This window comes from Gallinula chloropus (assembly GCF_964237585.1).
Source record: "Gallinula chloropus genome assembly, chromosome: 10".
Classification (NCBI taxonomy): domain Eukaryota; kingdom Metazoa; phylum Chordata; class Aves; order Gruiformes; family Rallidae; genus Gallinula; species Gallinula chloropus.
Genome location: NC_140095.1, coordinates 9,919,648 through 9,945,027, shown reverse-complemented (window position 1 = coordinate 9,945,027; position 25,380 = coordinate 9,919,648). Strand labels below are relative to the sequence as shown.

General features: G+C 46.4%; 1 protein-coding gene across 1 annotated transcript in view; it reads left to right on the top strand.

Annotated features, from left to right (window-relative positions):
* FSTL4 (follistatin like 4) overlaps nt 1-25,380 on the top strand; it is a 211,408-nt gene that overhangs the window by 47,173 nt on the left and 138,855 nt on the right. The window contains exon 3 of the mRNA XM_084268571.1: nt 16,857-17,105. Within this exon, the coding sequence (XP_084124697.1) occupies nt 16,857-17,105 (249 nt within the window). The remainder of the gene's footprint in view (nt 1-16,856; nt 17,106-25,380) is intronic.

The following is a 25,380-nucleotide window of genomic DNA, read 5'->3' as shown; positions in this document are numbered from 1 at the left end:
TGCTGTGAAACCGAGAGGAGGATGATGATTTTCATGAACTCTCTCACTTTAGGGATCTTTCTTTTGGTTCTCATGGTTTCTGTGACATTCCTCTGTTGGAAAGAGTTTGGCTGGAAAGCAGGAGCTGGGGATGAGCTGTAGGCTTGGCTTGGGATTCCTTGGTATAGCATTTACCATGCTTAATTCTGCATTTGAGGACACTATTGGGTATATCCTGCTTCTTCAGAGTCCTCTTGTGCTGAATTGCGGAGGGAGAGATGAGACGGAGCATGAATTGGTTGAGAAAGCCAATTTAGCAGTGGGACTTCTGCCCCCCGCTGCTGGGTTCATGCCATCCATCATTTCTGGGAGTTTAGGGGTTGTTTTAACTGAATATTTATGCTGCAGATGAACCTGAGGATGGGTGAGAAGAAGCAGTCACCGTTCCAGCTTTCTCTTGTTTCTCTAAGAAATATTGACTAAAAGCCGGTTTAGATCGAACGATCAATTAATACCCCTCAGCGTGTGCACACGCTGAATTAATTTGATAATCCCTTGTGAAAAGGCAGTGGGAAGAAGAATATTTTGTTGTTAGGTTGCAACAGGAAGAAAGCATATCCTCCAAAGGTAAATGTCACCACGTCAATCAAAATTCAGAGCAGCATCTCCCCAACTTTGCGCTGTGGCTGGCAGGCTCGTATATATACTTTTTTTCCTTCCTTCCCTCCTCTCCTTTCCAAGGGAGCACCTTTCACAATCGATTGCATCCTAAAATTTTGCAAGGTGTGAGTTTTTAAAAGCTTTTTGCCCTTTTTGCCTTTTTTTTTTTCCCCCATGCCAGAGTACCGAGTAGTTTGTGGCTCACCGGTTGCTCCTGGTGCAATCCTGCATGGAGCTGGGCACTAGTGGGGCAAGGGTGGGGTACTGAGTGGAGGAAGGGTTTACTCCGTGCTGTAATGGAGCTAATGGCATTACACTCAGGACAGCTGCGGGTACATCTGGTGTTAAACTACCGTTATTTAAACTTTATGATGCGAGAGACTGCCAACTCTCCTGCTTGCAGCACATAAATTATGTCGATTGCTCCTGCACTTTTTTTAACCCTGATTTCTCTTGAATTATGGATGATGGACAGGGCCAGAATTTGCTTTTAGCGTTCCCTTGTGACCACGTGTGTGCTGAGTGCATGGAGCAGTCATAATCTCAGCGTGTGCAGTCAGGGGATGCCTAATATGATTTGGGCCGTGACCGTATGGCTTGTACCCTAACTACTCAGGGAGTTACAGCATCTGAAACTTGGAGCTGGTTTGGGGTAAGGGGGGGGTGGGGGGGGCTGGTTCTTGCTGCTGGGTTTGTGCAAATCCTCCTGCCTAGGCTAGAAAAGTCTGTAGCCATGAAAGTAGAGGCTACAGCGTGGGTTTTGGAAACCCAGTGTGATGTCTCATTTTGAGAGCCCTCAGGCGTGCAGATTAGAGACCAACAGGCTTTCTTACAGAATCATAGACTGGTCTGGGTTGGAAGGGACCCCAAGGATCACAGAGCTCCAACCCCCTGCCACAGGCCTGGAGCTACACAAGGTTGCCCAGGGCCCCATTCAACCTGGTCTTGAACACCCCCAGGGATAGGGCATCCGCCTCCTCTCTGGGCAGCCTGTTCCAGCCTCTCACCACTCTCTCTGGAAAGAACTTCCCCCTAACATCTAATTTAAACCTTCCTTCCTTTAGATTTAATCCATTCCCCCTTGTCCTGCCATTATCTGCCATTTTAAAGGGAAGTAAAGATAGAATAGCCCCTGCTTTTAATGAAAATATTAGGATAGGCTTGCTTGGAAGTCTTCAAGCCCATAGTGATGATGGCAGAGCGTGCTCATCGAGCCATGTCTGTCATTGAGCTGAGCCATGCGGGCAGGGCACAGGTTTACCTACTGCCCATCAGAGCAGCACATTGGGGAGTACTGGGGATGCTACTGGTGTGGCTGGAATTTTTTGACTGCTAACACTGCTCCTCAGGAAGGGAAACCTTTTAAAAGGTGTTAATGCAGTGTGTGAGTATTGTGGGGGTTTTAGCAGGAGCGAGTCAAGGCGCTGCTGCTTTTAAAGATAATTTCCGCAGCATTTATTGAATAATGGGTGTTTTTGAGGTGCATTCACAGCAGGTGTTTGTAAATTATATAACACAGCTACAGATGCTGCCAAACAGTGTGGCTGCACTCCTGTTGTTGCAGTTGAATGCTACATAAAATTCAAGACTCAGGTTTTTTTCCTTCTCCCCCATGCTTAAACATGAAGAAGACTTCGCTCCCTATCCTATTGATTTTGCAAGCATTAGCTCTTTAATCAAACAGCCCTGAAGTTTTGCACTTCATTAACTGATCTTTAGGAGTAAAGTGCGAGCTCTTCGTGATGGGCTTCCCTGGGTGAAGTGTGTGGATGCTGATGGCAGTTGAGATGCTGGAAGATTTCTCTTTTTTTGGACCAAAGTTGTGCTCAGAGTGGAGGAAGAGGGGTTAGGGCTATGGAGATGGGTGGGAGCAATGAGGGAGGTGTGATGGCAACTATGGCTAAGGGAAAAAGCACAGCAGTTAGTAGGAAAAAGTCTTCCTGGGCTGTGAAGGTGTATGGAAGTGAGCCTTACTTTGGCTCGTGGGAGGTGGGATGGAAAAGCCTTGTATATGGCCAAATCAATCCTCCCCTGGGTGTGGGAGATGCGGTGGCAGGAGGTGCTGCCACAGCCGGTGGTGCATCAGGGCTGGGTTGGGGATGCCAGGCAAAGCTGGGGCTGGGTGTGTTGTGGGCCCTGCCTGGCTGCAGGGTGTTTGGGCTGGCTGTATTTATGGTACAGAGGGTAAACTGTTTGCACACATAATTACAAGGGCTTATTAAAACGAAGCATTGTATAACAAGCACATTTGCAAGTAATGACTGCGTGACGCTGCCTAAACGGCTGCTTTAAAAATGGCTCCAACATCACCTTATTAATGGCTTTTTAACATGGGCCACCAAAGCTTTATTTTCTGTCTTCCTTATTTTTCTGTTGGCTTATTTTTCTTTCCATGTTGCTATTCCTGACACTGAGGCGTATCCAGACAGTCACCAGTAAGATCTATTATATTAAACCCCTCTGGAATCTCTTCCCAAACGCTGAGCTGTGTCTCTTCACAGCCTGTCACTTACACATACATGAAAAATACCATGTTGTGAGATGCACTTAATGGGTGCTGCTCATTAAAAGAGTGCAGAGTGGCTGCTGATCTTCACCACCAAGAGCTGCTCAGTCCCCAAGACACTTTGCCAAGCGCAGACCTCTCTGAAGGAAACCACTTAATCCTTGGGTGAGCAAATATGATGATAATGTTCTGTGCTTTGTTGTGTACTATGATCTAATTGAGATTTAATGCATTCTGCCTTGTCCCTGCCGTGGACTCCCTTTGGACTGTGCAGTACAAAGCTCAGTGTTAGCAGCTTGCTTTGCTGCATCCTGGGTTTATGTGGTTGCGCTGGGAACGATGCTCAAGGAGGAGAGAACTGAGATCTTTACCTTTTCCTTTTGAAATGCAGCATTTGTGGGGGTATTGAGTTATGAGGCTTCCATTCTCCAATCCCTCTGTTTAATAACTGAGTGTTTGCTGCTAATGGTGTTAAATACATCCTCACATCACGTGATGGTGTCTGATCCCACAGCATTGTTGTAGTACAAAGTCAAGTTAAATGTGCCTGACAAATGCAGAGGGAGGATGTCTTGGGCAGCTTCTGTATCCTGGGGTGGCCCTCTAAGGGGTGTGAGCCCCTGAAGCTGCCTGTCCCAAGCCCCTGACTCAGGTGGTCGCTCTTTCAGTGCTCAACCAGGGATGTACTTTGGGCTTTCACGTTTCAAAACAAGAAAGTCTTCCCCCCCCCTCTTAAGCTCTGTTCCTGGGAATCCAAATCCGTTTTCCAATGGACAGGCATTTACACAGGAGGAGAGTGTGTAACTCTTATTTCTTCCTGTGTTTTATTCACTTGAGTGGCCGCTGTTGAGACGGTTGTGACTTTAACATGAACTTTTAGGACACTGAGGTTTGGTTCAGCATGCTGACTGTGACTTGGTTTTTCCTTATTTTCCCTTTTTCTTTGCCCTCCCCTCTCTGGGGGCTGGTCATTCACTCCATTTCATGATCAGACCCAAGGGATTTCTTTTCATTGGCAGTTCCAGACCCTTTTTTCCCCCCTGAAATGGGCACTGCGTGTGTTCTTCCACCTGAGTAACCTGGAGGAACCATTTAGTGCCTGTGAGTCGTGTTGAGTCAGTAAATCACCCTCTGGGATCCCAGCGGAGACCTGCTCTGCCAGTGCAACTCCTGTTGGAGCTGCTGAGAACTAGGAATGGGAATAGCTGGTGGCTCTGGTTTGGGCTTTAGCTGGAGACAAACATTCCCATTGAGATTTTTAAGTCAAAACTGTGCTACGTTCTATTTAGTGCAGAAAATTGTCAAATAAAATAACCTATCTTTCCTTCCTCCCCTTCTTTAAACCTTTGCTGTATCTGCTGGATAGCCCCAGCTTGCAGCAGCGATGAGGCTGTTGGAATCTCCCCATGCTGAGTGTTAATGGGAACGAGAGTGGTTGAACACATGCACATCAACAGGAGACTCAGAAGCATAAAAATTGAATTCCTTCCCTGCTTTTTTCCTTTCCTATGGAGAAAATAGGCACGATTAGCACAGAAAGCTTTGGCAAGATGGTATTTGCAGGCCAGGGCTGGGAAGCAGCTGCCATCCCCAATGTGTTGTTGAGCAGAGAACTTCACTTTTCACTGCTGCCAGTAATCCCATTTACCAGGAGCGCAAAATACTGGATGGATTTTGCCTGCTGGATGTGTTCTCCTGTTGTGAGTGGGTTGGAGCCGCTTCGTGCTGTGGTTGAAGCTGATCCACATCCTCTGACTACTGCTCAGGGCTGTGGGAAACGGTCCCTCTCTGATGTGAGTTGCTATGCCGGGGCTGACCGGGTTTGGCTCAAAAGCAAATGTCTTTGGAAGTGAACTTTCCCCCTGGCTTTTCCAGTCACCCCTCTCACTGCTCAGGGGTTTCCCTTGCTCTCAACTCCTGTATCAAAATGCCAAGCTGAGAAATCCCCTATTGAGTGTATGCTGGGCTGCTGGGGAGATGGTGATGTGTCCTGTGGGGTGGGAGAGCCCAGGTGCCTTGCAAGGGGCAGTGCTGGTGGGTGCATTCGTCTCAAGCTCTGTATGTGTGGGGGAGGTGTTCTTGCTTAGCTTTGCTCCTCAATTAATACTATCCAACCTTTTTGAAAATATTTTTTAAAGTTTTTTTAGTTTCTGAGACATTATCTATTAGATAAACTGGGAAAACTGTTTTTCCATGGGCGTCCCCAAAGGTAGCACGAGCGATGGTTGTACCTTCGCATCTTGGTAGAAGTTGCTTCTGTGTGCCTGTTTTTGCTCTAGAATCATAGAATCCCTTAGGTTGGAAGAAACCTTTAGGATTGAGTCCAACCACAGCTGAACCCTGCCTAGCTCACCCCTAGACCATGTCCTCAAGCACAATATCTACATATCTTTTAAATCCCTCCAGGGATGGTGACTCCACCTCCCTGGGCGGCCTGTTCTAATTCCTGACAGCCCTTTCAGTGAAGAAATTCTTTGTGTCTTTTCCCTCAGAGCCACCCAAGAGCTGTGTGTGCTAATCCAAAGGAGCTGGTTATGATGCCGGACACTGGGACAACAGACTGGGGAATTCCTTCCCTTGCTCCTCAGATGTAGCATGAGCGAATTAGGCTTTTTCACTAGCTTATAGCTCAGATTCATTCCCAGTACCTTAGAAAAACTAAGACAGCACCAGTTCCTTGCTCACACAGTGTGCTCTGTGCCAAGCATCCAGTGTCTCTGGTTTAAACTGGTGGCACTGGTTTGTGGGGCTGTCACAGCATCCATCCAGCTACTTGCTCGTGTGACCACTGCCTTGGCCTCGTGGGGTGTGTGCACACCTCTGTGTAGTCGTGCCATATCCCTGCAGATCAGCTTAACATGTGATGTGTGCCCTGCACCAAAATACATCTTATTCCATCCCCTTCCTTAAGCAGAATAAAAAGCCCTGTAACGCTGCTTCTACCTGGTGCACTCTGATGGTGATGACTGATGATTGCGGCTTATTCCTGCTTTTTATCCCGAGCTTTTCCCTTTTCTGCTATTAACTGTGACCCTCTTGTTTCTGTTGGGTGCCTTTGTGTTCAAAGGGAAATGATGTTTTGTTGATTTTATCAGTTGCTGCTTGTTTTTATTCCTTGCTCAGAGCACTTTCAAAGGGAAGGTGGTGAATGCTCCTATTTCAGATCTGCTTTCCACACGCTTTCCTGGTGGGAATGACTGAGGGGAGACACTGTGCCCGAGGTGCAGGCTGCTCTCTTTGCTTAAAGAAGACCTAGATGGACTCTTGTCTTTCCTGTTCCTAACCTGCTGAGCACTTGCCCAAACCAGATACCCAGTAGTGATAATTAACACAATTCAGATTAACTTAAAAACACATTTGAAATCAAAATGCTGCAGGAACCTTTAATTTGTTGCTGGTATTTTGTTTTCTCTTATTTTCACCTCTTCTGGATTTTTCCTTTTACATCGTGCTTCTCAACCTGAGGAACTGGGGATGCTCGTGCTCCTCAGCATTACCAAAAAAAAGCAGCTATTGTTAGTGTTTCAGTGCTAATGTTCCATTTTGGCTCTGATACCCTCCAAGCTGGTTCTGTGTGAAGTTTAAAGGCTTTTCCTTTTCAAAATAGCTTTTTAGTAGGTTTTTCATTTTGCTGTGTTATCCTTTCAATAGCCTGTAACTCTTCCATCAGGCAAATTCATGTTAAAATGCTTCCTTTGGCAGAGAGCAAATGCAGAGGGAGTAAAAGGTTTGTAATGCAGTGGAAACGGCATTAATTCTTTCGTACTCCTTTGTGTAAGAAGCGTGGGGAGAAGTAACTGCTGGAGGGTAAGTGGGGATAAAAAAAGATGTCTTTTCTTTAATTTAGGGTCTTAAGATGTTGATGCATATACTTGCTGCTGCTTGGCACAGGTCAGGGTGATGTGGCCGGGCTGGTGAAGAAGGGAGGATGTGTACTAGGGGATCAACCAGGAATGGGAATGGATCCTGAAATCTGGTACTGGGGAGCAGGATTGTTAGTCACTGTCTTACAAAAGACAAACCTTCAAGAGAGGAACCTTCAGTTACAGAATCACAGACTGCTTTGGGTTGGAAGGGACCTCACAGATCATCTAGTTCCAACCCCCTGCCATGGGCAGGGACACCCTCACCAGACCAGGGTGCCCAAAGCCCCATCCAACCTGGCCTTGAGCCCTGCCAGGGACCCAGGGGCTTCCACAGCCTCTCTGGGCACCCTGTGCCAGGGCCTCACCACCTCAGAGTGAAGAATTTCTTCCGTATGTCTAACCTACCCCTGCCCTCTGTCAGCTTGAAGCCATCACCCCTTGTCCTGTCCCTGCACTCCCTGGTGACCAGCTCCTGTAGGACCCTTTAAGTGTTGGTAGGCAGCAATTAGGTCTCCCCAGAGCCTTCCCTTCTCCAGGCTGAGCCAGCCCAGCTCTCTAAGCCTGGCTTCACAACAGAGGTGCTCCAGCCCCCTGCTGTAATCCCAGTGGTGTAATTCCCTTTGCTGATGAGGAGTCGGGGGGGGGGGGGGGGCTGTCATGGGAGGTGGAGGTGCTCTGAGGACAGAGCTCAGTACAAAGGGCAGGCTTTGCTGTCTGGAGTGCCTTTGCTGGCAGTATCCACAATGTCAAGGTGTTGTCCTGTCCGAGGTGAAGGTTTCTGGGCATTAACTCTGGAGCAGGTGGGAAAGTGAGATGGTGAGGCCAGGAAACATGGAGCTCTGGAGTGAGACACAAAGGGAGATTTAAACCAGCGGAGAATCCCCACATCAGTGTGAGGCACAGAGCAGCCAGATGTGAGCGCCTAGAGAGCTGTGTATTCTCCTTATTGCTTAGTGTTGGAAAGGAACTTCATTAAAGATAACAGAGTTGGGAAAGGGGAATGCAAATGGTTATTGATCGGTGTTGAGCCTGGCAATGTTTCAGGCTGGCTACAAGCTTGCAGAACATTTACTGCTCACCACTGCTGAGTTCAAGCTTAAGGACTGAGGCCTCTTGTACCAGGGATGGAGATAGCTAAGGCATGTCTATAGTCAGGGAATTTGTGGGGTACATTCTATTTTTCTAGTATATTTTAGTGACATCCCAGTTACAATTGACTCACTCAACCTGACGGGGTGTGTGTCTGAATCTGGGTTTCTCTACATGTGTTCACTGAAGCTACAGTCTGAAAACATCTGAAAACATCCTTGACCTGTGCCTGATGTGACTTGGTTCAGCCTTTGAGCTGCTGAGCGGGTCACTCTTGTTGGACGGTACCATGTTCATGGAAGAGTTACTTGCAGTCTTGGTCTACATCTACCTTTGGCTGCTGTCCAGATGTTGGGTTGGTTTTGATCTGCTGCTGTTCTAAAGCAAATGCAGTTTGTTCCTGATAAGAGTTTTTAGGAACCTCATCTGAGAAGCATTGCATAATGTGTATAAAAATACTTGAAAGACACATCATGTTCTTGCTAATTTTAAAGGCAGACCTGTTAGGTGGCTTTTTTGAGCTTGCCTCTCTTTCTACCAACCAGCTCATTTTGAAAGCTCAAAAACCTTGGGTGGGTTTTCAAGCCATGAAGCCTTTGGCAGAAGCCGTGGTGGCTGCTGGCTCCAGGAAGCCCTGGCTCTGTTCCATCCCCATCTCTTCACCATCACTCCTGAGGTGGGACACAGCAGAGAGCGATGTGCCCCACATCCCCAGTGTGTGGATCTCCTCATTGTCCCTGTTTGCTGTGAGCAAACTCCCAAGCTTGAAGTCTCTTCTGTGCTGTTTATGCAGGAGGTGGTGGTGTGGAAGAGACTGGGGTGAAGCTCTTTGAAGTTCAGGTTTCTCATTTGTTTTGGAGCAGCTGAAAAACAAAATAAAATCGTTTCATCTCTATGTGAGGGAGACCTGGGGTCAGCAGGCTTGAGCAGGGCTTTCTTCCATCTGATGATGCACACTTTGTGTTTGGGAGGGGGTTGATTCCTGTTATGGTCAGATGTGGTTGGGTCTTCTCCTGCAGTGGCTGTCTTTTTTAAAAAAACAAACCAAACCACCAAATATAAACACATACAGTGTTCTTTTAAAATGCTTCCATAAGATTGTTCCAGCAGCTTCAAAGAAGCTTGAGTTGGAGAATTCACAGCTGGGGTATCTGGTGGGGCTTGTGGCTGGAGTCCTGGTCCTGCCTCAGCCCCTCTCTGTGCCAGCACCACGTTGGGAAAGGCCCTTTGCCTCCTCACTGACCTTCTGGGGAGGGTGTCCCATCTGGAGCCTCTCCAGAAGGAAATGCTGTCCTAAGTGCAGGGATCACCACGGATGTGATATGCCAAGATGCTTTTTCTCCCTTTACATTGAAGGAAATCACTCACCTCATTGGCTGCTGCAGCGTACTCCCCGTCAGCCTTCAGGTCACACCTTGCTTATAAAAGATGCAGAACATCCTGCTGAGTCCCAGTGGTGATCTGCGGGTCATTGGCCATTCTCTTGGAGACCATGGCTGGGTTGTAGACAACAGCTGGGATATCTCTGTCACACTGTACTAGCCAAAGAATCTTCAAACTGATGTTCCCCGGAGCTTCACCTTTTCCCTTCGTTATTTTTGATTGCAAAGCCAACCCAGCAGCGGAGAAGGTGATTTTGGAGGCAGCACAAGGGCAGCAGCCAACTTGCTGCTGCTCCATCGCTTCAGGCTCCTTCCGTGGCTTTTGCCTCTTCAGACCACATGTGTGCTGTGGTGTTCTCAGGCTGGAACTAAAACTCCTCGTCAAGAATGGAAAGAAGGGACCCACGCAAATGAGCAAAGGACTTAGTTGGGGTCTGTGTCCCTCAGCCAGCTATTCCACTCTCTGAAGAGTGGCTGAACACTGATTGATAAAAGCATCCCTTCTCCTGCATCCCAACACAGAGGTAATAATACATCCACGCTCGGCAGTTGTGTGACTGTAATTCTCCCTGTAATGGGCCTGTTTGGCTCAGCCTCACGCCTCTGTTAGACGGCAGCGCTCCTCCGCCTGTAATCTATGAGGCTCTGAGGCATCCAGTCAGGAAAACATAAATGAAGTGTCTTTGGTGGGGGGGGGGGGGGGGAGAGTGAAAAGGTGCTGTGCTGCCTCAACAGTTTGACGTGGGAAGTTAATGCTGATGTAGATGTGGTGCGGTGATGCTGCTGCCTCTATCAAGGAGCCGTGAGTCAAACATACATTGCACTTCACCCAGAAGTAAAACACAACCAAACACAAACCCCATTACCAGTGAATAGCTTTTAATACTACCTTTTTTTCCTTTTGCTCTCCACTTATTTCCAGCAAATGGAATTTGCACAGGAAAAGCATTGGCCCTGGAAATAGCCTCATAAAGTGAGCCCGGTCCCTGATTTCCACACAGATTGTCTGCCTTGGTTTGTGCCTGGTGCTAAATGGCACAAGTGTCCTAAGTTACGTGTATGTGCAACTATGGATAGATCTCCTTTTTATCCTTGAAAATTAACCCTCCTGGGAGAGGGGGGTGGGAGAAGGGCCTGTAAAAGACCCTGTAGATTTATTGTTGTAACAGACCTTAGTTGTCCCAGGAGGTGGATTTGCAGGCTCACACTCACTTCCTTCCGAGGGTAAGAACCTTCCTGTGGTGAAGGAAGGAGGCTGGTTTGAGGACTTTATTTCTGGTGGAGGTGTAGGGGCTCAGAGAAGCAGTAGAGTGAAGCCCATTCCTTCAAGTCACAAGGTGTTTCCAAGTAGCACCGTTAACCAGGTGTAAAATGAGATTTACTGGAAAACCTGATGTTTAATTATAGGATATTTAGGTCATACCACTGCCAGCCTCCATCCTTCCCTAGCAGCCAGGGAAAAAGGTGAAAGCCTGGTGGTTTTCCTGTTTTGGGGCTGTGCTTTAACAGAGAAAAATATAATATTTGAATGTGTGATGTGCACCTCTTAGAAGGCAACGCCAGTGGAAATGCTGACATAGGCATCGCTGTGGTGATGTGAGCTAAGGTCTCTAATCCATCACTTGAACCCTTGTGCAGCAGCACTTGCACGGTTTGGTGCCAGGTCAGATGATTCCTTTTCTTACTAAGAGCAGAATTGAAGAATAATGTCATAATGAAGCTGGATGGATATTATAAAAGCTTGTTATTTTTGGTTGGAAGAATAGATAAATAATCAGAATAATGGGCTTTTTGTTTTTAAGACAAACATGGTGATGAGCTGGCGTTCTGTTCCTGTTCTTTCTTCCCCTCAGTGAGCCTTATAAACTGACGTTCTGGCTGAGAAAATAAATAGGAAACAGAAAACATCTTTCTATCCAATCTGAAATAACATTGGGTTTGTGTGTGTAAGGGGAAGAGAGGCGTACAGTAAACAAATGCTGTGATTTTCTGATAAATGGCCTTATTGCCAAGTAAGGAGTGGAAAAAATAGGAAGAGGAGAGTTTTCTGGTGAGTGTAGATTGTCCTTTTGATGGAAATCGGGTGTCTTTTGGTTGTGAACTACTGCTGATGCTGTGAGATGTCTGCTGTGCTTGCACAGGTGTGAGAAGCGATGGCTGTGCGTGTCCCCTGTCACTGTGTGGGGCAAGTGGCAACCCTCCTGTGGTGTCTGGGGGGAAGAAAGGGGAGTAAGCAAAAGGCAACAGGCATGGATGGATTTAAAGCTTGGCAATGACAACTGGGGGGACCTATGCTGCTCAACTTGCCTCCTGCAGCTCGACAAGAGGAGGAATGGCCAAGAAAACTGGCAAGTCCTCTTGTTACAGCATTACTGGGTTCATAGTCCCCACCACAAGAACGTCACTGAAGGGACAGCAGAAAGATGTGTGATGCCACGTTATTGATTTCTCACGTCTGCTGTAGTGGCCTGTGGAGTGCCAGGGCTTGCTGTGCTGGTCAGAGGATAAAAGACTGCTGGAAGGGAGGAGAGGAGGGAGAGGCAGATCCTGAGAGTAGGAGTGAAGGGACAGGGCGGGCAGAAGATTGCTGAGCAAGATTAAAGGCAACAAGGCTGATTTTGAGTGGTGATGTATGGGAATCTCGTTGCCTGCCTTCTGGAGAGTGTTGTCATCTCATACAGAGTGTTACCAAATAAGCCAAAGGATGAATGTGATCTGTTCCCTCCAGAGCCTGCACTGGAAAGGTTCTGCACTCTTAAGGCTCTGCAGTGCTGAGAGAATTAAATACACAGTCAAGTAAAACACGTGTGTGTGTGTGCAGATTGAAGTCTGTATCTACACAATGGTAGTGCAACAGGATTGCCTTCAAGATGCCATACTGTGGTGGCTTGACCCTGGCTGGAGGCCAGACACCCACCAAAGTGGATGGATAGAGAACTTTAAACATCTAAAAGAGCTTTTTTCTGAATCGCTTCTTTAGTGGCTCTTCCAAGGTGATGACAGTGAAGCAAACTGTGCAGGATAGAGATCCACTGTGATCAAAAATAGATATGATCTCATTGTCCAGCATTTCTTTCTCAGCAGCCTCCATCTAATGTTTTCCATAGAACTGTTTTGGTTGGAAAAGACCTGTAGGGTCATCAAGTCCAACCACTAACCCATGTCCCTGAGCACCACATCTATGTGTGTTTTAAATACCGTTGGGGATGGTGATGATGGTCACTATTCCATAGGTGGGATCTTTTGGTGCCTAAATCTCTATTGCGTCTCTCTTCATATTAGTAACCTCATAACCCATGATATCATCCCAAAAAATATTTAGTGAAGCTTTTAATTTTGGGAAACTGATGTCACAATGCTGGAGGAATAGCTCGAGTGACCTCTTACCAGTTGGCCTACTGGAAGTAGCAGACTCAGTAGAGAATAAATATTTGTATCATGTTATAGAGGGTTTAATTTTGTTGTTCTTGTATCACGGCATTTGCAAGGTGCCTTTGAGGGACTCGGCATAGGAACTTCTGGTTTCATTATACCAAACTCCAGTGCCTCTTAATTAAAGTTTCCAGTTTTGGCTCCAGTCCTGCTGTTATGCCAGAACTTTTTCTTTCACCAATAAACCCAGGTGCCTTTTTTTACATGTAAATGCAGTAATTTACATTTCTGTAGCGTAAAAGCAACTTTTCACAGAGCTGTTGGGTGTTTTGGTTATGCTGTAGGTGTGATGGCTTTGTGTGGTTGGCCCTCACTGAAGGTGGTGTTTGTTGTGAACCCAACCTTCCCTTGAACTCTCGGAGTTTTGCTGAAGTAAGGAGTATGGTTGTATTTGGCAGTAAAAAAAAGCACATCTGTAAGGTTTATTCTGATCTGTAACACATCTAGTAACATGTAAAAGGTAGATGAGGTATCCCTCATTATGAATTAATGAGCAGTCAGAGGATGCGTTTCTCTGATGTGGCAATAACATCTTCATCTTCTTAAAGCCTTGCTTTGAGATGAAGGCAGCCTCCTAAGCAGCCTTATGAAATTCCTGAGCTCACTTATTTTACTGCCTTTATGATGCTTTTCCACTGAAATTCCAAATTTGTCTGTGTCAGCTGGGAGGCAGTGAGAGAGGGGCTTTGGTGAGCTACTTCCCTCCATCTCACCAGCTGTAGGACAGAGTAACACCTCAGACTCCAGCCACATTGGATAAACTTAATTAGTGGTGAAAAGTGACTTTGTTTTGCAAGGTGGTGAATTTTTACCCTAAGTAAATGACTTCCTTTGCCACTAATAAATTAAATAAATTATACCTCTTCCTGTGCAGGACAGTGGGGCTCGTAAATACCACGAACAGTTTGTTGGTAGTTTCACTTGATTACCTTTTCCATTTGTGTTTTTAATCTTCCCTGTAAGACTGAGGAATTCAGTCACCTCTAATAACAAAATAACAAAACAAACTGGCAATGGCAGGTGGGTTTCAGGCTGCTGAGCTGCCTGTGGGCATCCTTCCCAGCTCAGGTGCTGCCCGTGCAATCCGGGGGTGTGGGAACCTTGATGCAACCAAGGAAAGTCCCTTTCCAGGGAATTACTTGAAAGAGCCCAGCACAGGGCAGTGAAGATGGAGAGGGACAGGCTGAGGGGCCTGGGCCCCTTTATCCTGGAGATGTAGAGACTAAGGGGTGACCTCATTAATGTTTATAAATATGTAAAGGATGAGAGACAGGAGGCTGGAGCCAGCCTCTTCTCAGGGATGGCAGCGACAGGACAAGGGGCAGTGGGTGTGAGCTGGAGCAGAGGAAGTTCTGTGTGACTATAAGGGGAAACTTTTGTCAGTGTGAGGGTGCCAGAACCCTGGGACAGGCTGCCCAGAGAGGTTGGGGAGTCTGCTTCTCTGGAGACATTTAAACCTGCCTGGACACGTTCCTGTGGGATTTAGTCTGGGTGATCCTGCTCTGGCAGGGGGGTTGGGCTAGTTGATCTCCAGAGACCCTTTCCAACCCCTGACGTTTGGTGATTCCAGGGTGTGTGGTGCTGTCCTGGATTAATTTATTACTTGGCCAAAGTCAGAAGTGGTTTTATAGTCGAATACCTTCTTTCCTCGTGGTTTCCAGCAGCTCTGTTGTGTTTCGCATCCTGTTTCTGTCCTTGCTGGGCAGAGGCTCTCTCTGTACTGCTGAGTGTGCTCAGGAGGAGCTTTAGTTCTTCAAAGGATTATGCAAATAGTAATTGCATTAAAGAGCTGCTATCAACACGATCAGATTCTGGGGAAGACATCCCCTGTGAACACTCAGCTTGCAGGCGCAGATTTCAGAAGACTACTTGGAAGCACATGAGAACTGCTGAGGAGGTGCATCTTTCCCTCCTGGCTCTTTGTGGGGTACCCTTCCTCCCCCCTTACCCAACTCAGCTGTGTTTATATGGGACTTCTCCATCTGGGAGCGTGGAATAAACCACACTGTGAACAAACAGAACAAAGCATAACCCTCAGACAGCCTTTCTGTGGCTTCTCCATAGTAACCAGGGTGAATGCAAAAAAGGCAAAGTATTTTGTTGGGTGTCTTTAAATTAAAGTTGGTGCTTAAGCAATTCTTTGCTGCATTATTCAGAAAACCCTTAAAATTCCAATTGTGCTGTGGGAATAGTGGATTATTATGGTAATGCTGCTTTTTATATTAAAAAATGAAAATACTGAAAATCCTTGAGGCTCCAAAGAGGGTTTTAGTGTGGCTGGTGTCTGTGGCAGCTGTTGGGGCAAGGTGCAGCCTGGGTGTGACCTGATGCATGAAATCAGGACAGCCCACTGTGAAGGAGCAGGGAGAAATAACCTTCAGTGAGATGCACGGTGCTGTGCTTGGCTGGTGCTAGCTCTCAGAGATCGATTTTCAGCCATTGAGACAGCACAGGAAGGGCTTTGCTGTCATTGTATCTGAATTACGTTTATATAGACAATAATAACTCCTGAATCTTGAGTTTACTTATTGTTTTGAATACCTTTAGCATCAACAGCAGTCTCCAAAACACAGTGGATAAGCCGTGTGCCTGTACAGATGCAGGTCCTGCCAACAAGAGGTGGAGGATGGTTCTCGGCCACAGTTTCCTCCAGCCCTCACCCATCATTTTGGTGGTGGGGTCTCCTGGTGTCACAACATTTGCATTCTTGAGGACAGTTTGCAGAAACTCTGGAACAATTAGTAAAGTAAATAAAGAATATTCAGATGCTCCTTCCAGGGACGGTACTTTATGCACTGCTCAGAGATGCTCTGACCTTCTAGTTTATTACAAGTCAGGAAAAGTCAATATTTCTTAGCTTGCCAAGTTGAAGGAATTTTAATGAGTTATTGAGTCAAATAGTTAATCCTCCAATAACAGATTTTTTTTCCCCTTTTCAGATTTACAGTGATAAAAACAAAGGCTTAGCAGGGACAGGAAAAAATGGGGTTTTGTAGAAACTTTTGCTTGTCTTTCTGCACGTGTTTTAACCCCCTGGTCACCGGTAGATGAAATGTAGCATGATAAAAGAGGATTGATGGCTTAAGTAGCTAGTGCTGATGCTCCTCATGTGTACATATGATGATGGGGAAGGTGGATGAGTTCTGGTCTGCTCTCTTTGGCTGAATACATCTTTGAGGGACAGAGCCTTGGGTGCGTTTTACAGAATCACAAAATCACCAGGTTGGAAAAGACCTTTGAGATTGAGTCTAACTGCACCTGTCCTCTACTAAACCATATCCCTGAGCACCTCATCTACCCATCTTTTAAATACATCAAGGGATGGTGACTTTGCCATCTCCCTGGGCAGCCGGTTCCAGTGCCTGATAACCCTTTCAGTGAAGAACTTTTTCCTAATGTCTGATCTGACCCTGCCCTGGTGCAGCTTGAGGCCACCTGCCCTCATCCTGTTACCTGACCTCCTGTCAGGTCAGTGGAGGTGGGGAGAAGGTCTCCCCTCAGCCTCCTCTTCTCCAGGCTGAACACCCCCAGCTCCCTGAGCTGTTCCTCATAGGATTTGTCCTCCAGCCCCTTCCCCAGTCTGGCTGCCCTTCTCTGGACGTGCTCCAGGGACTCCAGGTTTTGGAGTCTGGGTAGGGACAGATCCCGACGGCCACTTTCACAGCAAAGTACGTTCCCTTGACCTTGGTAGCCTTTCTTGGGGGTTGTTTTTGCAAAAGCTCTCAGCAGTTGTCTGAGCTTTCATTGAAACCCCTGTGATTTTTAGCCTTGGGGGTGTTCTGTGTCTGGCTACGTGGGTGTGAAGATGTTCTCTGCTATTGGAAGGGGAGGTGTTTCCCCACAGAGGAAACCTTGTTCCTCCTGTGGTTGTGCTGCTACATCAGACAGGAACAGTTCCTTCAGCAAGCTCTGCTCATGTGGCCTTGTTTTTGCTTTTCCCAGTGCTTTATGGGCAGGATGGCCTCCACGCCTCCTGTGAGAAGAAGTACTGCGGCCGGGGGAGCGTGTGTGTCGTGAACAAGGACACCAGCCAGCCCGAGTGCAGATGTGTAGAAGATTGCAAGTCCAGCTACATGCCTGTGTGTGGATCTGATGGCAAATTTTATGAAAATCATTGTCAGCTGCATCGAGCCTCCTGCCTGCAGAGGAAGAAAATCTACATTATCCACAGCAAGGACTGTTTCTTCAAAGGTAGGGCATCATGAAAAATAAACACTTGTGTAGAACTTTCATCACTCATCTTACCCTAATCCTGATAAATGGCCCAATGGTATGTTGGGGTTTTTTTCCTGAGAGATAAATTTCTCAAGGATGATTTATTCTAGGACACTGTAGAACATAACACAATGCTTTATGCAGCTATTAAGCCCCCAAGTGTCATCACCACCCAAAATGTAATCAAACTGGGAACTGGTAAATAATTAACATCACTGTATGCATTGTGTGTGCTGCAGTTGTGCTGCTGCTTGGTACTTTCAGCTGCTGGTGTAATAACTTTTTACAATCCAATTCATTCCATGAGGCTTTGAGCACGACAAAGGCATTAAGAAAAAGTAGATGGTGTTACAGAAACTTTGTTGTGAAAATGAGAAACAAAAACCTACTTAGGGAAATGAGATGGGCATAGGGAAGGAGCCGTTTAAGTGAAGCAGAAGGAGGGGGAAATGTGTTGTCAGAACAGAGCTTTAAATAAGTTTCAAGATGGCTCTGGTTGCTGGGAAGATGTGTCCATCGTCAGCTGCTGTGCTGCTTCAGTAGTGAATGCCATTATCCTTGTGGCACCAGATCACCAAAGGGACAGTCCTGCGTCTTTTCCCAGGTGGCTGGGAAAGCCAATGGCATCCTGGCTTGCATCAGAAATAGTGTGGCCAGGAGGTCCAGGGAGGTGATTGTGCCCCTGTACTCAGCACTGGTGAGGCTGCATCTCAAATGCTGGGTCCAGTTCTGGGTCCTTCACTACAAGAAGGACATTGAGGTCCTAGAGTGGGTCCAGAGAAGGGCAACCAGGCTGGGGAAGGGGCTGGAGGGCAAATCCTCTGAGGAGCAGCTGAGGGAGCTGGGGGTGTTCAGGACAAGAGGAGGCTGAGGGGAGACCTTATCACTGCCTACACTGACCTGACAGGAGGGTGCAGAGAGGTGGGCGATGGTCTCTTCAGCCAGGGGGCAGGAGATGGGACAAGGGGCAATGGGCTCAAGCTGCCCCAGGGCAGGGTCAGCTCAGCTGGGAGGGAAAAGTTCTTCCCTGGCAGAGTTGTGGGGCTGTGGCACAGGCTGCCCAGGGAGGGGGCTGAGTCCCCACCCCTGGGTGTGTTTAACAGACGGGTAGATGAGGTGCTCAGGGATCTGGTTTAGCACAGGACAGGAACAGTTGGACTTGATGATCTTAAAGGTCTTTTCCAACCTGTGATATTTTGCATGCTCTTCTGGCACAAATCAAGTGAGGGCTGTGGTAGCAGGATGGAAACAAGTCCTGAATTATTTAACTTCGAATGAGAGACCTGCAGAAAGATCTGAGTGGCTGTTGCAGATATACCCAGTGATGTTTACATGATCAAATATGAAAATAATGTCTTTATTGTCAGCTCGCTGGGTGCTTGAGCCCCTGAGGAGCTTGGCTGTGTACAGAGCTATCCATCACAGGTTCTCCAGTACTGATGGGATGCTGCTGGAAGAGCCTGTTTAAGAAACAGGAGACAGTTCAAAGAGTCTTACTAATACACCCTTGTGATGCCTACTGGAGATGGAGCATTTGTGTTCCTGTGCCTGGGAGGAAGCCTGGAAACAGAGACTAGCCCAAAATTTCCAGAGCTCTCTATGCCCTGCTTCACACAGCATCGCCAAGTCTCACTGACTTTGGAGGTCTGGCAGTGGATGGGGCAGAGGAGGAGGTCAGAGGACTGGCTGACTCAGGAATGTTAGTTTGGGTTAGTTTGTGACTGGTGTGCTCTAAATCTGCCAAAGCAGATAATGAGGCCTGGGACCAACAGACCTTGTGTGAAGCTCATCGTGGAAAGGGGTCACCTAAAGGCATGTTTTTGGGGGACAGCATATGAGCGGGTCTAGGTGAAGAGTGATTTTTGCTTGTCTCTCAAAAGGGGCGTCTGAAAAGGACGCTTGTGCCTTGCTCCTAGTGCTGGGGTTTCTGCCTCTGGGACCAAGTCAGACCGTGCATAGATCTGACCAGGAGCTGCCTCCACCCCTGAATAAGATGCAGGTGAGACCACAGCACAAAAAACCTCCCGAAGAAAGGGGAAATGTTCATTTCAGAGGTGCTCAGCAGCTCCCTGACCCCACTTGATATGGGGGTTTTCTTCCCCTGACTCCCCAAAAAGTGTCATCTGTCTTTTTCCTTCTCCTGTGTATCCCACCTTTTTACTGTGATGCTTCTGGCCTGGGTTTTATTCATTCCTTATCACATATAGTGTTAAAGAAAATGAGTTCTCATTGCAGTAATCAGTGCCTCTGCACTGGCTGTATTATACCTAATGATACAATGTCACGCTTGAATACTTTCCTGAACACACCATGAAATGATGTCAGAAAGTAGTAGTTTTGTGTCCCAGTTTAAGGTAACCCTTAAACTCTTGCCAAGGATCACTGCTTAAATCTGCTTTTCAGCAGAATAACAGCTTTATGGCAGGGAAGAAAGAAACAAACTCACTTCTCTTCCTGCATCAATAAATAAAAAAGTGCTTCCCAGGGCTCTCTGCAGAGAGAAAATGTGGGGAAAAAAGTTTACTTTGAGGGGGAATAATCCCATGGAGTGGGGCTCCATTGGGATACTTGGCTTCAGCCCTGGTTTCTGGGGTGCAGCTCCGGAGTAACCTTCCATGTAGCTCTCAATTCCTTTGTACTTTAGTCTCCTGTTTGTAAACTGAGGATGGTAGTGTTGTCTTCTAAACAGAAATGTGTAACAAGCAATTAAGCTACAGGTTTGTAAGCAACATTATAAATGAAACACAGTGTAAGACTTTCTGAGCGGGGGAAAAGAGGTGCAGAACATATTTCAGCTGGGGATTGGGCGTGTGTCTGTCAGGCATGGGCTTTCTGTTTGTTTTCTATTAAGTAGATAGCTTAATTATTTGAGTACAATTAGGCTGATGAGTGGGCTGCTGCTTCCTGGTCTCTTGTCCCGGTTGACTTGTTCAATTAAGACATAAGTCCCTGTGTAGAGCTGAGAGACGCCGCAGATCGTGCCTGTGTGCTCTGCCAGTTTACCCAGTTATCAGCGACAAACTGGATGGTGGAGATCAAATACTCCAATTCTACTTGGGTGACCAAGCTCAGTCTGTCCACAGTAAACTGATAACAAAGCCAACAGCGAGGGGCTTGTTCTCTTCTGTGTATTTTGGGAAAGGAATTTTTTTCCCGCTGTCTTTTAATGTATTCATCACATGTGAAGTGCTCTGTAAATACTGGCACGCAGCAAATGCTGGCGTGTGACTAGAAGCATCACTTGATTCAGGCTTTCTCACTAGCATTAGTATTAGGAAGAACAGAAGAGAATTTGGCTTTGGACAGACAATCAACTTCTCCTTTGCCCCAGGCTGGAATGAAATGGCTCTGACTCCTTGGACTCCCAAGGTTTCAAAACAACTTGAGTGCCTTCAGACACCCAGATTCTCTCCCTGGCACTGTTAAATTGATATAGGTCTCCTAGAACAACCTGGAAAATCAGATCTGCTGGTGGTGTTGACCACCGTGGAGATGACCACTCTGGTATTGGCAAATGCAGGTTGATAGTGTCAGTGTTGTGTTCCTGAGAGACTTCATGGAGGCTGATAGTCCTTGGTGTGCAGAATTTGGCCACCATGCCCAAGGCTGGTGAATGGACACAACATCAAAGAAAGGAGCTTTGTGGTAGGAAATGTGGGTGAAGCAACGAGAGGTCCCCGCAGGAGAGATCTCCACAGGCTTCATCCTGCATCCTCTGGTGCGACTCAGCTCCCCAGTGCCACTGTGCATGAAAATACAAACACCATCCCTTTTTCTCAGTTGACAAAGCAAGTGATAAATAGGTGGAAAATTTCACTCAGGAGTTTAGAACCCAGAGGGGAATCCCATAGAGCAGAAGTCCTACAGCTAGAGGTGTCAGGAGAAATGTCCCTCCTACTCACAGCTGTTAAATTCTTGATCTGTTTGTCCTTGGTGGTATGAACCATAGCTTGGTTGTCCCATAGGAAAATGGTCCATTTAAGACTTCTCTACTATGTGGTGTGTTTTGGGGGTTTTACATGTTTTCACTGTTCTGCAAGTTTCTGCAAGTTTTCCAAAGATTTGAGCTTTGGTGATGAGGATAAAACGCTTTTGCTCGTTGCCAGAGGAGAAAGAAATTAGTCTTCCCCAGCAGCACTCCCAATCCCCATGAAACCCAGAAAGAGCTCTCTGCTCGTGATGACAATTGTCCAACAGATGTCCTGCACGAGCAGTTGGCCTGGAAACGCTCTCATTTGAATAAATGCCTCAGATAATGCAGCTGTACCATTTTATCAGAGTGATTTGGACTGTGCTTTTCTTTCCTGTAGCAGTAGTCCCCTTCTTGCCACTTCATCCTTCTCTCCTCTTGACTTTTTACACCCACTTGGTCTCATCACTCATTTTCTCTCTCATTTTCGGCCAGCCACTCAATAGAGTTTTTCTGCCTTCAGCATTGGAGCAGTGTGCTTCTCTAGCAGTGCCCATACATTAGAGAAATCCTTTGCAGCTATTCTTTTCCATTTTCAGGGTTTAGGAGTCTTTTTTTCCCCCCCTTCCCTGCTTTTTTCTCTGCGAGATCAGCAATCCTCAAGCCCCTCAGCCAAGCCCCTGTTGTAGGAAGGCAGCCTCAGTGCTTGGCCCAGCTCATTCCCTGTTTTCTGTGGTTCCAACATCCTCTCTTTATCCAGGAATATTGGGGTTTGTTTAATAAAAAGCTCAGTTTCTCTTGCTGGGCTGAATAGTGATTTTGTACTGTGGCTGGTCAGGTTTAGTTCATGCTCTGACATGACTTCAAGCCAACTTGCTGACCAGGTTCCTGAACTTCCCATTATGTAAAAACACTATACCTCTGCCAGTTGCTTTATTCATTTCATTTTTTATTCAGTCCAACTTCTTCTAGAAGCCTTAATTTTATGAGATCTGACAGGATGTTATGTGGAGAGATGAAGTGCTATGAAGACATGGTCATGTCTGGTATTCCAGCTCTGTTCTAGTTCTTCTTCCAGTCTCTCTAAAAATGTCATGAATAATTTTTTTTTCAGTAATTTGGTCTTATTGCTTATGCTTTAATTTGCTTAAAAGAAAAAAAGATTACAGTAATTTCCCTTATCACACAAGGTCAAATTTTTGCCCTGTAATAAATAACATTTTTGAACGGATTTTGTGAAGAATTTGGAAAGAAATCCCTGTGGAAAATTCCCCAGGAGGGGAATCAACTTTTAAAAAGGGTAGACAATGGCAGGACAAGGGGGATGGATTAAAGCTAAAGGAGGGAAGGTTTAAATTAGATATTAGGGGGAAGGGTTTTTTTAGAGAGAGAGTGGTGAGGGGCTGGAACAGGCTTCCCAGAGAGGGGCTGGATGCCCCATCCCTGGAGGTGTTCAAGGCCAGGTTGGATGGGGCCTTGGGCAGCCTTGTGTAGCTCCAGGCCTGGAGGTTGGTGGCCCTGCCTGTGGCAGTGGGTTGGAGTTCTATGATCCTTGGGGTCCCTTCCAACTTAGACCAGTCTATGATTCTATAAAAACCACCTGCCATTCTCATTCTCTCATGCCATTCATCCCCATATAATATAGAGGATGGAGTATTAAGTGGTTAAATACTGAGGTCTCTCCCAACCCCCATCATCCCACAATCTTACAATTTCATGGCCTTCAATGGCATCTTTCATTTCCAGCTTCTCATCTATCTTTCCTCCAGTTCTTCAAAAAGTTTCTTTCTAATTATAGAAAGTGATAACTTTCGGCGTGTCGGCAGAAAATTTTCTATGCTTGAATGTAAATAAATTACAAACTTGGGGAAAAAAACCCCACCAGGCAAGCTAATAACTCAGGCAACGTATCGCTGCAGTGATCTCCAGCAGATAGGAATTCAGCCTCAGGTGGTGGTGGTGGTTTATTTCCTCTGTACTTTATTTGCCCATCCGTGTGTTAGTTCGGTGCTTTGTTACTTCCAGAAGTAATTTGTTCTGGAGAATAACATCTCAGAACAGCTCTGAGAGAGGTGGTGAATGTTTTGCTTGTTTAGGTGCTGCCAAACAGGCAAAAGCCTTTCTGTTATGCTAAACCATGGCCCTAAGTACCTCGTCTACCCTTTTTTTAATGTGTTTTTTGTCACACAGTAGATGAGGTGCTCAGGGATCTGGTTTAGCACAGGACAGGAATGGTTGGACTCGATCTTAAAGGTCTTTTCCAACTTGGTGATTCTGTTGGCTGACTTGTGGGCTGCAGAGACCTGCTCTGTTTAACCACTCCTTCCAGCTGGAAAAATCTGAGTGTGAACTAATTAGTGGGTTTTCTAGCTGATGATTAATACTTGCTGATTGAGCTTTGCAGTGCTGCTGAGATGGGTGCAGAGGTGCTGGGAAGCATGCCATGAATCCTCCTCCAGAGGACTCTGGGGTCTTCACCATGTACATCTGGCCTATAAAGATCTTTTTAGTGTCCAGTGTAAGTATGTGAGGAGTTTCAACTCTTAGGAGGGAGAGATAAGCGCTCTGTGTAACGGAGATGTGTGTTGGCTCTGAGTGGAGCTAATGCAGCTCTTGTTATACTGAATTTTTCAGGACTTACTATTCCCACACAGCTTTTTCAGCTACTTCCACTGAATCTTTTGGAGAGGAATCAGTTTTACCTGGCTTTTTGGGCTGAATCCTCTTAAATATGATTTAATTCCTTATAAACAGCGTGCACACACCTTTGGGGTAAATTATGGAAGCTCTTGATCTGTGCGAAGACATGAGCATTAGACAGTCTGCTCCTGCCTCTGGTACCAGGAAGTTTGTAGGTGTATGTCTAAGATGTTTAAAGGTGTTTTCCAGCCATTTGCATTTTAAAGGACCTTTGTTTGCATTACTGAAATGTTGCCCCTCCAACATTTTTATATATCTATAAAATAGAATATATTTTTATATTTATATAATATCTATATAGTTGATATAATATTTTATATGTGTACATAAATATGAACTTATTAATGCTTATAAATATGGAAGGAGCAAGAGTCGGGAGGATGGAGTCAGGCTTTTTTCAGGGATGGAAGCGATAGGCCAAGGGGCAGTGGGTGCAAGCTGGAGTAGAGGAAGTTCTGTTTGACTACAAGGAGGAATTTTTTTCCTGTGAATGTTCCAGAGCCCTGGGACAGTGTGCCAAGAGAGGCTGTGGAGTCTCCTTCTCTGGAGACATTCAAACCCACCTGGATGCGTTTCTGTGGGTTTTAGTCTGGGTGATCCTGCTCTGGCAGGCGAGTGGGACTGGATGAGCTTTCGAGGTCCCTTCCAACCCCTAATGCTCTGTAATTGTGATTCTGTGACCAAAGCCATAAGTTAATGAAATAGACAGCCTGTCCATCTTGCTTGAGCACTGTGCCAGCATCAAGCACTGTTTGGGCATCCCTGCTCTGCATGGATGTCAAGGAGGGTCTGATAGGAGGGGCTTAAGGAACTGTTTGCCCATTAAGAATAAAAAAAAAAAGCTCAGCTTAAAACTCCTTGGCATGGAGGAAGACAGTGGTAGGATGAGATGCTCTTGGTTTAAAGCATCCGGAGTTGCAGGTTGGAACTGTTGAGGGCAGAGAATGGAGATGCAGCTCGTTAATTTTTTGGGTGGCATCTGCTCACCTGGCTGCGAGTCTGGCATTGGCAAATCTTAACTGCAGCGATTTTGGGGAAGCTGAGAGGTGATAATGAAGCTGCTTTGGATGCACAGCCTTAGCAGCTGTGATGGTGAGTGAAAGCAGGGGAGGAGGACAGAGGAGGATGGAGAATCAAAGTACAGGATGTGGGAACTGACACAGGGACGTGGCTTACGTTTGCCATCCGAAGTTCCTGTGCAAACTTCATTGGGTCAGGGGATGCTTGTCTTTCATTTTTACCTACTTATGTGCTGTTTGCTTCTGACACACACTGGCTGTGGTTTGGTGGCAGTCTGGACTCGCTGCATCCACCTCGCTTCTCTACCAATCATCAGGTTAATATTTATTGTACGTGGATTTGGCAGCTTAAAACATACTTAACTATTGCAAAGCCCTATGTAGGAAGCACTAAAGGAAACTTATTTGTGGAATTTAACATTCACTCTCACTGTTCTATCAGCAATTTCCCAAACTGCTCTGGGTGGTGAGTACACAGGAGATGTCCCAGCCAAGTGGGGTGTGATAGTACAGTCATGATTAAAAAGTGACACATTTACTGAGCCTCTCATTGTCCTGAAAAGAGCTCAGATGCTCAAAAGTTACTTGCATTTCCCCCCGATGTTGTTACTCTAATGAAAAA